The sequence below is a fragment of the Leptosomus discolor genome, chromosome 17, assembly GCF_034619465.1.
Source record: "Leptosomus discolor isolate bLepDis1 chromosome 17, bLepDis1.hap2, whole genome shotgun sequence".
Classification (NCBI taxonomy): Eukaryota; Metazoa; Chordata; class Aves; order Leptosomiformes; family Leptosomidae; genus Leptosomus; species Leptosomus discolor.
Window position 1 is genome coordinate 12,889,245 of NC_141407.1, and position 11,791 is coordinate 12,901,035.

The following is an 11,791-nucleotide window of genomic DNA, read 5'->3' on the forward strand; positions in this document are numbered from 1 at the left end:
TTAGCTGTACTTTTTTTTTTTTTTTTTTTAATCAAATCTTTTTCTTCAGTGGATAAACTCACAAGATTAGAAAAGCCTCTTGAACTCCCTCATGTTTGAGTTGGCAAAATTCCCACACCCAATTCTCCACACGACTACTTTTAAAAGACCTTTATTAAGGCTGTACGAAGTCAAGCACTCAAAAGTTAGGAAGTGGCAAAACCAAGTTTGTGCACTGTGAGTTTGCCCACTTTTTGCGAGTACGTTGCAGTATCTGGCCGAGCCTTCAGTACCGGGTCAAAAAGCGAGCTACGGCTGCCCAGGAGTTGCCTGAAACTGCCCAGCTTTGTCTGCCTGACCTGATGTCATCTGACGTTTGCTTAAGCTACGTATAATGAGGTTTTTAAAAGCTGAACTTCAAAAACGGCATCGCGGCATTAGGTGTGGCCCACGTGTGTGTCAGGATGGAATCCCTCACGTGCTGCCGCCTTGACCTGAGCCCCTGACGTGGTGGGGAGCGGCTCTGAGCTCAAGCAGCAGCTTTTGTTTTCACGTTTCACTGGGAGGCCGCACCGAGTGACTGGAGTCAGGAACTTTTGCTTCAGTTCTGAGCCCGAAAGAGCGTTTCTGTGAAGGCTGCAGACTCTCCTGCCCAGTTTCTTGCCTGATCTGTTCTGCCTGAGCTGCCAGATCTCACTCCATTCCCTCTCTCAGCCCTTGGCTCAATCCAAGTCATCCTTGTTCCCTCACTGCTCCTTGGCAAAGAAACCGGCGTTCAGCCGAGCGTCTTTCAGTGGCCTTTCTTCTCTGCTGCCTGTTTATTTTCCATCTCAGTCTCTTCTTTCCCATCACCCTTCCAGTCTTGCCATTCCCTGACGGCCTGACCCAGACTTTGGGCCCCCGGGAGCGCTCTGCGGCTGCGCCCGGGCTGCCCGAGGCAGCCTGTCTGACCCTGGTCCCGGGTGCCTTTTCCCGTCCCAGGCAGCCACTCACCTTCTGCTCCCTCTTCCATCAGATTGGTTCCTTCCTCACTGTTGGTGCAGTTTGGGCAGTGGGTCTTGTCAACCCTCTCCTTTCTGTCTCCAGCTGTTTTCTGCTGTTCCAATGCAGCGTATTTGTAGTAAATGTCAGGCCTTGACCGTCAGTGCGGATTGCCTATCAAATGAAGCACTAGCTCAGTGCTGTTAAAATATCCAAGCGTTTTAAAACTATTTTTGTATGTTTTATTTCAGTTTAAGAGTTGTTTGGGAAATCTAGAATAGAAAATACCTTCTGAGGTGTTTTAAACAGGGGAGCGTGAAGATGGCTGATTGGAAAAACAAGTTACTGTTAGTTGAGCTGTGAAGAGCAGATCAGACCCATGACTCTGTCCAGCAAGCTCAGCTCGTGCTTGAAATTTTTGTGCCTGCTAGAGAAGCAGAAAATTGCAAAGGCGACTTCTGAGTAGCTTATGATATTAAAGAAGGTAGGAAAGACTTTCATGCCCAGACTCAGTGCAGGAAACTAGTAAATGTATTCAGAGTGTTTGGAAACTATTTGTTTCTCTGCATTTTGGAGTGGTTAAAAATGATTAAACTTTTGGGAAGTATTATATAAGAAGTGAATGGGGAAGAGTTTTGAGAGACATGTGCCTGTTACCATGACTTCCGGCTGGTGCAAAGCTGCCCGTGCTTGTTTTTCCTTCATAGGTACAATAAAAAGGTACGTATTTATTTTACAGTTGAAAGGAATCCAGCTAAGGTTAGGACTAATGTTCATCATCTGTGTCCTAGACCCATTTTTCTAATGCAGTGGTAGACATGAAACATGAAGTTATTTGGTTTTGTCGTGTTTAGGTCAGATAAAGATAAATGAATCGCAGAACTAGAAGTTAGAATCCTGATTACATTTGAGCCAGGCATACAGCCATGCAAACCGCTAATAAATGTAATTGGTGCTTCAAAAGGGCATAGCTGAGCAAATTTCGTGTAAAATCTGGTAGTGAAGAAGAAATTGGATGGAAAACTGAATTAGAATTGGCAGTTTTCTAAGTGAAAGTTATTAAATGGCCAAAACCCCAATAATTTTGCAATCGAGAAGGGGGACAACTTTGGCTAACCGCCCATCCTGTTTCAGTGATGAAATGAAGGGAAAAATTAGATGTAAAGTAATATAAAACACATAAGAAAAAAGGAAGCAGCCAGCATTCAACCCAAAATGAGAGTTATGAAGTGTGGAAAATAAGGAAAGCAATGGCTAAAGGAAAAGAAGAACGTGTGGGCTGGAGTGCTTGGAGAGGCTGATAAAGAGCAGAAGCTCAGAGGCAATCTGCAGCAGGATACGGACCGTTACTAGATGCAGGTGGTGAAAGTGCTAGTGATGATGGAAGAGAACTGGCCAAGTGATGTGATTCATGAGTCATGCTTGATATTTAACATTTTTAATTCAGTAGGTCTAGAAGCCTTGTATTGGTATTGCTGAGGGAGGCAGCTGGAGCAATCTGACCTGCTGGGGAGGAGGAGGGCAGACAGGGCCAGGCGGCGGGTGCAGGGCTTGGCACCCTCGGGAAGGGACGAAAAAGATGAATGTTAGTAACGTAAGTCAGTTCATTCCGTCTTTTGGAGTTTTCTTCGGGATTAGAGTGAACCGGGTGTATCTGAGCCCCGGCAAAGCTTGGTGTGTGCTGACAACGGCACGTTTCAGAAGTGGTTGTTCAGAGAGAGCCGTAATGAAATGGGGGTGCTCCGAGAAAGGTTCTGCTGGGACCCGGTACGGCTCAGTGGTTCTGGATCACTGGTGCAGACATACAAAGTCACTACTGAGAAAATGTTAAGGTGACAGAAATACCCAGGACCAGAGCGAGCAAGAGCTCCACAGGGGTTCCCAGTGCAGTCCCAGGGTAAAAGACTAATGAATAAGAATGTGATCTTGTTTTTAATTGCTGTTAGCAGTCAGTGATTACGCTTCTGTACATCTCGGCTGTGCGAGTTGGGAATTTTGGATGCCATTCGGGTATTTACATTTTAAAAGAGAAGCTGAGTAATTGGAGTGGATGCACAAAAATTACTTGCCTTAGAGAGGGTGAGAGAGAAAACTCAGTTGGCTGAGTTTATCTACCAAAATTGGGAATGTCTTGATTACAGTGCACAAGTACCTTCATGGGGAGAAAATTCTGAACGCTGCAGCTCTCTGATCTTAAAAATAGCAACACAACAAGAATCGCTGACTGGCAGTCGAAGCCAGGCAAATTCAAATTGGAAAAAGGCACAAATTCTTAAGAGAGAATAACTGTAATTTAGGAATGTTTCTGCAAAAACTGTGAACAGAACAATAAAAGTTATGATATTTATGCAAATAGCTTTTTCATGGCTTTTTTTCCTTTCAGAAGTATACTTAAAGGGGGGGAAACAGAGGACAAAGAGGCTCCTGATGAGGCTTTCATAGGGAAGTTCGGCCAGCAGAGCCCATCCGGCGACTGGTGGCTGGCCTGCTACGGGAGGAGGTGGGAGCTTTCTCAAGTGCTCGTTGCATAAGTATGTGATGTTGTCTCGTAGCTTCTTACATCACGTTAATGCCATCGCCAGCCTGAAAGGATCTGTGGTCTTGGGGGAGATTTACAGCGTGCGGTATCTGAACACTTGCTAAGTTTAATACACTTCCATACTCTGTAAATGAGAAAAAAAAAGCATCTGCACATAAACCTCATTCTTGGGGGTAAATGTAGGGCAGGAATTGCCTTTCCCATCTTCCACCCACCCTCCAAGGATAGCACAAGGCTGTTCCCTGTTCTCGCTGTGGACATCTTTGGGTCCTGCAGAAAGACGTAGCTTTGCTGACTTGAGTCAGGGGAACCCATGGTGAGGGGAAGCTGGTCTGCTGGAGAAAAGGGGTGCCACGTGTACGGTTTACGTGAGACGCAGCTGTGCTACTCCAGACTTGCCCTGATTCGTAGCATCCCAACGGGGACATCCCAAAGGAGACACCATGTTCTCCAAGACGCGCTTCCAGTTCTTCAAACGTTTGCCCATGGATCTCCACGCAGCAGCAGGCAACAAAACACAACAGCCCTTAGAAACGGGGAGGTATTTTCCCTGCTGCACTAACCCCTGGAGAAGTCTCCTTCTCCACTGATTGCAGAGGGAACCGAAGGCGAGGAAGCCAAGCTTGGCCTTTTTGTGCATCATCTTAAAAGTGTAACTGTTTATGTACACGATCCGTATTTGATCATGCCCGGAACATGCTGACAACATTTATGTCACAATTGTATGCATTTAATAAGCACCTCATTTGAATTATTAGTTAATATACAGATCCCTCAAAAGTATTTTTATGTTATAAACCCCATAATTTATCGAACTACAACTGCAAGTTTGTAAATACAGCATGAAGAAGGTAGCTATTGTATAGCTCGTTTAACAAAACATCCTCTGTGAGTAAGATACATAGGCTTATTTGGAGAGGATTTAGCTACTGGGAGGAGGGCTTCTCCAAGTGAAGTATAGGCTTCTTAGCTGCCGCAGACAGGGAACATAATTTCTTAGTTTGTCCTTCTTGTCAGCAGAAATCAGTTCGACCTGACTGTGCTGTCTGATGCGAGTATCTCCGCAGCCCATTGTTCACTAGAGGCAGATTTATAAAACATCCTTACAGGAATGGGGCTGAAAGCAACGTGTGATTGAGAGGAGAGCTGGATTAACAACTGGTGTGCCAGTACGCTTGGTGAAAAGGAGGCTGGAAACACACGGCCTGAGAAGGCTTGTAAGAGATCTTTTGCTTCGCTGGGTGCGTGGTGAGCGGGCGTCGCGGCTGCCCGGCAGTGCCGGACGAGGCGGGCAGCAGCGTGGGGCAGCTGGTGACGTCCGGCAGGGCAGGGCAGGGCAGGGCAGGGCTGCCCGGGAAGAGCCAGAAGGCGGCAGGGAGGATGCCGTTCTGCAGCTCGGTAGTGCTGGAGGCTGCAGTGGTCGTGCATGGAAACGTGGCCCAGTTACTGTATCTCCTTCTGTGAGCGGGGTCAGGCGTGACGGTCTGTCGAGGTAACGCTCTGTGAGGGCGGCTGTTTGTGCGTGGGTAAGGGGAAGGTTGTGCGTTGCGTCTGCGTGCGTAACCACGCACAAAAACGGCAGAAAATGTCTGTAAACTGAGAGAGGCGCGAGTAACCGTGCCCTTACCGAGAACCCTGCTGGCTATCTACTGCTGACTGACTGCAGGTTAAATTTGCAAGAACAGCAAAGGAGTGTGACGGGAAGGAACTTAAAGAAACTCAGCAGCTGACACTCTGGATGTTTGAATTACATCTGTATCAAGCTCTTGATGAAACCTTAGCAATGTCAAAAGCTCAAAGCAGCAGCTGTAATGGATGTCGCTCTTTCCCCCCTCGTATTGCTAAATTACCTATTGCAATGTGCAGCACATCCATGTCACTACGTTAAATTTGTACGCAAGGAGGGGAGATCAGGCAATAAAGCCCCAGGACAAACAGCATGTAGTCAGGCGTATCTTCTTGGCTTCGTTCTCCGTTGTTGGGTGTTCTTAAAAAGTGTTCCCAAAGCTGAGCAAAACTGATTCCAGATGTGCTCCTTTGAAGGATATAAGAATCACGCTAGCACCAAGCCTGGATTCTGTGCTGTAGCTGAAGAGATAACTAGTCCCATCTTAGAAACAGAAGTGCTATAAACAAGACAAAGGCCCCAGGCAAAGGTTTTAGTGCCTCGCTCCCATTAGCTTCCTTTTTTCCCAAGTATTTTAGACTAACATAGTTAGACAATTCCTCTGACGCTCCGGCACACTGAATCAGAGGTGCCTGATACGACGTGGGCCGCTTGTCTGGGCTGTCGGGACTAGATCCGTCCGTGGGCCTTTCGCCAATGTACAGCAGGCTGCGGTCTTCCGTGTCTTGCTCCGTTTTGAAAAGTTCGTACTCCGTGTGGGGCAGCTTGATGCCCAAAGCCAAACATCCATTTGTGGGTGTTATATCCTGCTCCACCCCAGCACTCCAGGAGCTCGTCAGCCCACAGCTTCCAGGTTCTGAGGAGTTCAGCATCATCACCGTCACCTGGTCCATTGGCGTCACCCGAGCCTGGGTGACTTTAAAAGCCAGCTCTGTGCCACCTCTCACTTTGGAGGAGGGGATGCCTTGGGTGTAATGCCCGGATGCGTAGATGGTGAAAGTCGGCTGTTTGCAGAGTGGGTCGGAGTAGTGGTAGTAATAACCTTCCCAGGTGTGGTTGTTACCGTGGAATATGAAGTACCTGGTGAGGAAAAGCACGGCAGGTCGGACCTCGCAGTGGGTGCTGACCCAGCTGCCGCTGAGCTGCATCGGGAGCTGAGCTCTGACGGGCAGTATGGGCGGGTGGTGCTCATCGGCTCTGTATATAATCCCACAGGCTGGGCAAGGATGCACATGGTGCTGCAGAAGGCAAAACATAACGTTTTTGTAAACTGGTTAAGCAAAAAAACCCTTTTAGAATATTTAGAAAGCTCAAACTCCCCTCTGCTGCACCAGGGTGTTCAACTGTCATGAACTTGGCCCAAGACATGCAAGCAGATTAAGTGAGATAAAGCGCTGCCCTGGCTCTTTGCTATTCTGGTACCCGCCGGGAAGGACAGAGAGGTCTGTGCCCTGAGGCTGCGCTCTGCCCTCTGCCAGGGCCGCTCAGGACAGGCTGCAGAGGAGGGCCGGCAAGGGCAGAGCTGCTGTAAGGGCAGGGAACGCTGCCTCGGGCCAGCCAGGTTCTTCACCCACGAGTTCTCCACTGCAAGCTGCTGCGCTTGCCCAGGGGGGAGGACGAGGGTGCTGGGAGGTGTCAGCTACAGCCCCGCGTTTCTGCACCAATTCAGAAGAAACAACGAAAAGGCCGTGAAACCTCACCGTGGGGAGCCGTGGGTGGCTGTGCTGCACCACGCCGATGGCAGCCTCTCCTGGGCAGCCAAAAGCTCGGCGCCTTCTGCTTCCCCCTTGCCCCCTTCCTCCCGCCGCCGCACAGAACCCCTGCCCGCGCCCCGCATCCGCAGCTGCCTTCGCAGGCCCCCGGCCGGGCGGCAGGTGAGGGGGGTCGGGGGCAGGCAGGGGCTTTGCCGAGCAGCCGGAACAGGCACCGCACCGGAGAGGGAGAAGAAAAGGACCTGCTGCAAAACCAGGACCTGACCTTTGCTTCTCCGCCTGCGCTTCGTGCAGAGCTCGGAGTCAGACCAGTCCTGAGCTGACCCGGGGCCAGGAGGGGTTTTTGTGTAGCTTGGAACTTTCTGTTATACTTCATACATCACAACTGATTTATTTTGCAGTAACCAGGGTTTGACCATTATATCGTTTCTAGAACACGAGCTAATCTTTACTGAACTGTTGTATGCAACGAGGTTAAATAACTCGGTAGTTAACTGTAGGCTGCGTAATTTACATGCAAGTTGATTGGAGTCTACAGTAATTTAGTCATTTTCAGCTTGCTTTACTGCTACTGTCACCTTAATGAGTGCTGACAGTACACAGTACATTATGGCTAAATAATCCCAGAAGTTGGCAAATATAAATGCTCTCCTTAGACAGGAAATTCTTTGATAATGAAAGGTAATTTGGGGAGAATGGGTTTCTTTAAAACAGATATAAATTTAAGGGGGAAAGCGTGGCATTTTCATAAAGAAGGTTAAAAAATAATTCCTAACATAGCTGTGTAACTCACCAGCACAGGCAAATGGATTTCAGTTCAGATGAAAGGAAAAAAAAAAAAAAAAATTCCTGTGCCAAATGAAATTATCACTATAGACACGAAGCCAAAAATCTTACTTGCCTAGACCAGCCGTGTGAAGTTATTTCTGATGTGTGGCAGCTTCTAATTACCGCCAAGTGGTGACATCATGTGCTGGTCCACTGGAGAGCTGTTAGCTGATTAATTACAGTGCTATATTCAGAGAGTGAATTTCAGTATCTTTAGGTTGGGGTTTAAATTAACTTCGAAGTGTTTATGTTTACCATCTGGTTTTGCTCATATGTATGGTTTTGGCCCAATATAACACAAGTTTAACCAGTTTGAGAATGTCACTTTCAAGGGGGAGAGGGGTGTTGCTCTGTGTTTTTTGGAGTTCAGTTGGTGTAGTTTGGGGTGTGGGGCAATGTTGCCCCAAAAGAATTCTTTTTTCAGTTAATTCAGTTCTACCTGGTAAAGTTCAGAGAAGATTTTTCACCCTACCTCACAACTCAGTCATTTCTGAATTGATTAGCTAGGATTCAGATAGAATTGTGCTTTCCTGGAAATAAACTAACCTGCTGCAATAGAAAATAAAATATAAAATAAAATAAAAGGCAACCAAGTCTCCTGCTCAGTTTTATTTATGTCAAAGTTTGATTTCTGTGTAATAACATAGTTGTATTCAGGGCAACTTCCTCTGCTAATGGCGTTACGCCAAGGACTAACGATTTAATGGCAGATGTTGCTTCCTTGCTCCTCTCTCAACCTGGAGGACACGACAAAGAGCAAAAGCGAGGGTGAGGAAGACAAACGACAGAGCAGGCAGGCTCTGGTGATGTGCAGCCTGAAGCTTTCACTGACTTTGGTGGGGGAAACTAGGAAACAGCATTTCCTAGGAAAACACAGAGCCACAGAAAAGCCGTGAACTCCAGGCCCAGGCCAATGCAGGCTTGTTTCTGCTGTTGGCTTTGCTGAGCTTTCACCCACCCCCATCCCGCTGTCTTGGCAAGGGAGGGGGTGAACGCCGCCTGCTGCAGAGCACCCAGGCAGCACCCCGGGGACCCACACGTACACCCCCGCACCTCCTCATCCACGCGTCCTTAGGGCAGGAGGGGGCTAAGTGGAGGCACACGGCATTTTAACAGTGAGGAAATCGCACACGCTTGGCAAAGCCCATGAAGGGAACACGGAAAGGCATCCTCCTTACCATGGCGCTCTGCATGGGTCGCTGATAACCGGTCGGTCGGTAGTGGAGCCTCTCCACCCACTCCGTGTGAATGTCCCCCAGGTACAGCTCCTCCACCAGCCGGCTCCCGCTCTGCTGCGGCTGCAGCAGGGGCTGGTAATGCTTCTCCACCCGCACCAGGCTGAGCTCGTGCATGGCGAAGCCCAAGGCAGCCGTGCAGTCGCGCTCGGTCTTGGCGCTCAGCAGTTCGTAGAGGGCTCCAGGCGCCCAGGTGCGCCCCGGGGGCACGAACCCCCTGCAGCCCTCGCCAGAGGTCTGGTTGATCCAGGAGGCCACCTCCCGCATGGCTTTCTGGCTGTGGAAAACGATGCCGACTTTGTGGAGGTGGTAGTCGGCCTCGGTGGCGCCACGGGTGATCCAGGAGGCCTGGCGCAGCCGGAGCTTGCCCTTGATGACCAGCGAGTAGGAGGGGTCGCGGCAGGAGGGGTCCCAGTAGTAGAACTGGTAAGCCTTGAAGAGGCGGTTGGCGTAGAAGAGGTAGGATCGGGTGAGGAACTCAGGTCCCGGCCGCACCTCGCACCTGGGGAGGAAGGCAGTCCTGAGCCACCCACCAGGCGCAGCCAGGGGCGCGCAGGGCGGGATCCCTCCCCAGGGGCACCCGGGGTGCGGGAGGAGAGGGGCGAGCACGAGTGGGAGCAGCATCGTGGGCAAGAGCCTCCCGCAGCCGGTGGCCACCCTTGGGTAACCTGAAGGTCTGGGAACCGGCTACCAAAAGGTGACAGTGCCAGCCAGAGGATGTTACGCTCTGTGCCACATGCCCGGGGAGGAGTGCCGGGGCGAGGGGGATCAAGGCTGCTCTGCGCATTTGAGCCGGGTGTGCGCATCAGCTGCACCCTAAAGGGGAAGAAAAGCTTTAAGGGCACCGGGGGGTAGGGGGGCCTGCAGCCGGGGTGGGTGCCTGGGGAGGGGGGCAGGGAGCAGGCTCGCCTTCTGCCGCTCGGCTATCTGCTCTCTCCGTGCCGCCAAGCCCAGCCCGGCAGCACCGGGCGGAGGGGGGGCAGGATCAGTGCAAGAGGGGCTGCGCTGGGCCGGGAGCGGGGGCGGCCCGGGGGTTTGGGGGGGGGAGATTCCCAGGGGATTGGGGGGGGGGGGGGGTGTCCTTACCCGGTGGAGACCCAGCGCCCCTCCAGGCGGGGCGGCAGCCGCGCCGCGATCCCAGCGCCGTCCTGCAGGTGGCGGAGCTGCTGCCGGCACCGCGGCTCCCAGCGCAGCGGCGGCTCCGCGGCCGCGCAGGCTGCGCGGGGGGGGGGGAAGAAAGCGGGGGAGGGGGGAGAGAGAGGCCGTCAGCACCGCGGGGCAGCGCGGAGGGTGCGCCCGCTCCACCCCGCCCCCCCAAAGCAGCGGGGCGCTCCGCGGGGCGCGGCTCCTCCCGGCGCGGCTCTGGGGCACGGCGGCCCCGCGGGGGGGGGGGGGGCCGGGGCGTCCCGCTGGCGGCTCCTCCCGCGGCCGGCACCGCCTGCGCGGGGGTTACGCGCCCCAACAGATCCGCGGGGCTGCGGAGAGCCGCGGCCCCAGGCTGGCAGGAGCGCGGAGCCTGCCGGGGACCGACAGGTACAGCGCGGTCCTGCCGAGGGCTCCGCACTTGCGCTTCTTGCCGGCTCCGCTGCCACAGAAAACATCGCAAACGCCACCATTGCCTCGAAAATCTCCTTGGGCTGCGTTAACCAGCAGAGCGAGCTAGAGCGGGAACCCCCAAACGGGTTCGCTGAGCAGCAAGCTCTTCGTTAAGGATGCAGGGGTTTTTATTTTACTGCTCTCCAACTCGGGTTTCATCCGAATCCAACTATTTTTTAGATGAAATCTTCAAATAAAACTGAGCGCTCTTTGTTCATGTTCTCTCTCTCTCAAGCTATTGTTGAAGCAGTAAATGAAACAGGGAATTACAGCATGGGAACATTAGACTCGCCTGTCGCCCGCCATAAGGACAGTAATTCTGTCACTTACCTCATTTCCCATAACAACGGATGTTATTGGCTTAGGGAATGTGTGAACACTCAGCTAAATCCTGAAGACCTTTGCATGCACACATATATATGTACATATATTCTCATATATTATTCACTCTTTACTTAAGCAAACTTCTGTTGCGGTCATCGTGAGTTTGCGTCAGTAAGAAACTTGGGATTTACCTCTTTATCACAGCACGAAATGAGCTCTCAGTGGAGCTCCTCCTGAAACCCCACCACTTGCCTGCTATCGTACAACTGTCCCGTCTGGCAGAGCCCCAGTCCCTCGGCCTGGTGGTGTTCAGCCCGGGCCAGGGCTGCCTGGGGTGGTTAGGAGCCCCGCCGGCATTCGCTCGCTCTAGCTGTACTTTGCAATTTACCTAGTCGCGTGCCGGAAATTTTCAAGCCAACTTTTATTCATACCAACGGTTAGGACACAGGTTGCTTTGCAGCCTATCAGCTGGAAACAAGGAGCTAACGTATATGTACTACCTTCCCACAGCGTGAGGATGCTGAACACTTGCACACCTGAACACAGCCAAGGAGATCAAGATACAGAGTCACATCTGCTCATCTTAGTCCCTGGGTGCCACATACGTACTTCTATATATCCCGCACCATCCTGTGATCTTTACGGGGAGATCTGCCTAAAGCAGAGCCTTCGCTGAGCAGAGGAACCCAAACCAGCTGGCTGCACTGAGAGCAGTGACGGTGAGATCGTGAAGGGCCCGAGCCCAGCCCGAGGAGTGCCACCCCCCTCCCGACAAGAGGTGTTTGCAGATGAAGCAAGCGCGTACGGATCTGCTGCAAACCACGGGCAAGACTACGAGCTGCTCAGCAACGTCAGCAAAACTCTCCGCTCACAAGCTCCGGATACAACACAGAACTCGGGGGGGAGATTCACAGCTGGGATCTACCGGGGGGCTCCCCCGATTCCCACAACCAATTTATTCCAAGACAGG

At 51.7% G+C, this 11,791-nt stretch overlaps 1 protein-coding gene across 1 annotated transcript; it reads right to left on the reverse strand.

Moving 5' to 3' along the window:
* Window positions 1-5,599: 5,599 nt before the first annotated feature.
* Window positions 5,600-10,517, reverse strand: APCDD1L (APC down-regulated 1 like). The gene is made up of 4 exons (XM_086474962.1): window positions 10,466-10,517; window positions 9,988-10,117; window positions 8,845-9,403; window positions 5,600-6,364 (listed from the first exon to the last, which is right to left on the reverse strand). The coding sequence occupies exons 1-4, from the start codon at window positions 10,515-10,517 to the stop codon at window positions 5,600-5,602; spliced, it is 1,506 nt and encodes a 501-aa protein (XP_086331088.1).
* Between the last annotated feature and the right edge of the window lie 1,274 nt (window positions 10,518-11,791).

What these genes read in the sequence shown, in the direction of transcription:
- APCDD1L (XM_086474962.1), bottom strand. Translation starts at nt 10,517, where the DNA reads ATGGTGGCGTTTGCGATGTTTTCTGTGGCAGCGGAGCCGGCAAGAAGC. An exon ending in GGGCGCTGGGTCTCCACCGG is followed by an intron (nt 9,404 to 9,987) that starts GTAAGGACACCC and finishes CTTCCTCCCCAG; the next exon opens with GTGCGAGGTGCGGCCGGGAC. An exon ending in GACCCATGCAGAGCGCCATG is followed by an intron (nt 6,365 to 8,844) that starts GTAAGGAGGATG and finishes TGCCTTCTGCAG; the next exon opens with CACCATGTGCATCCTTGCCC.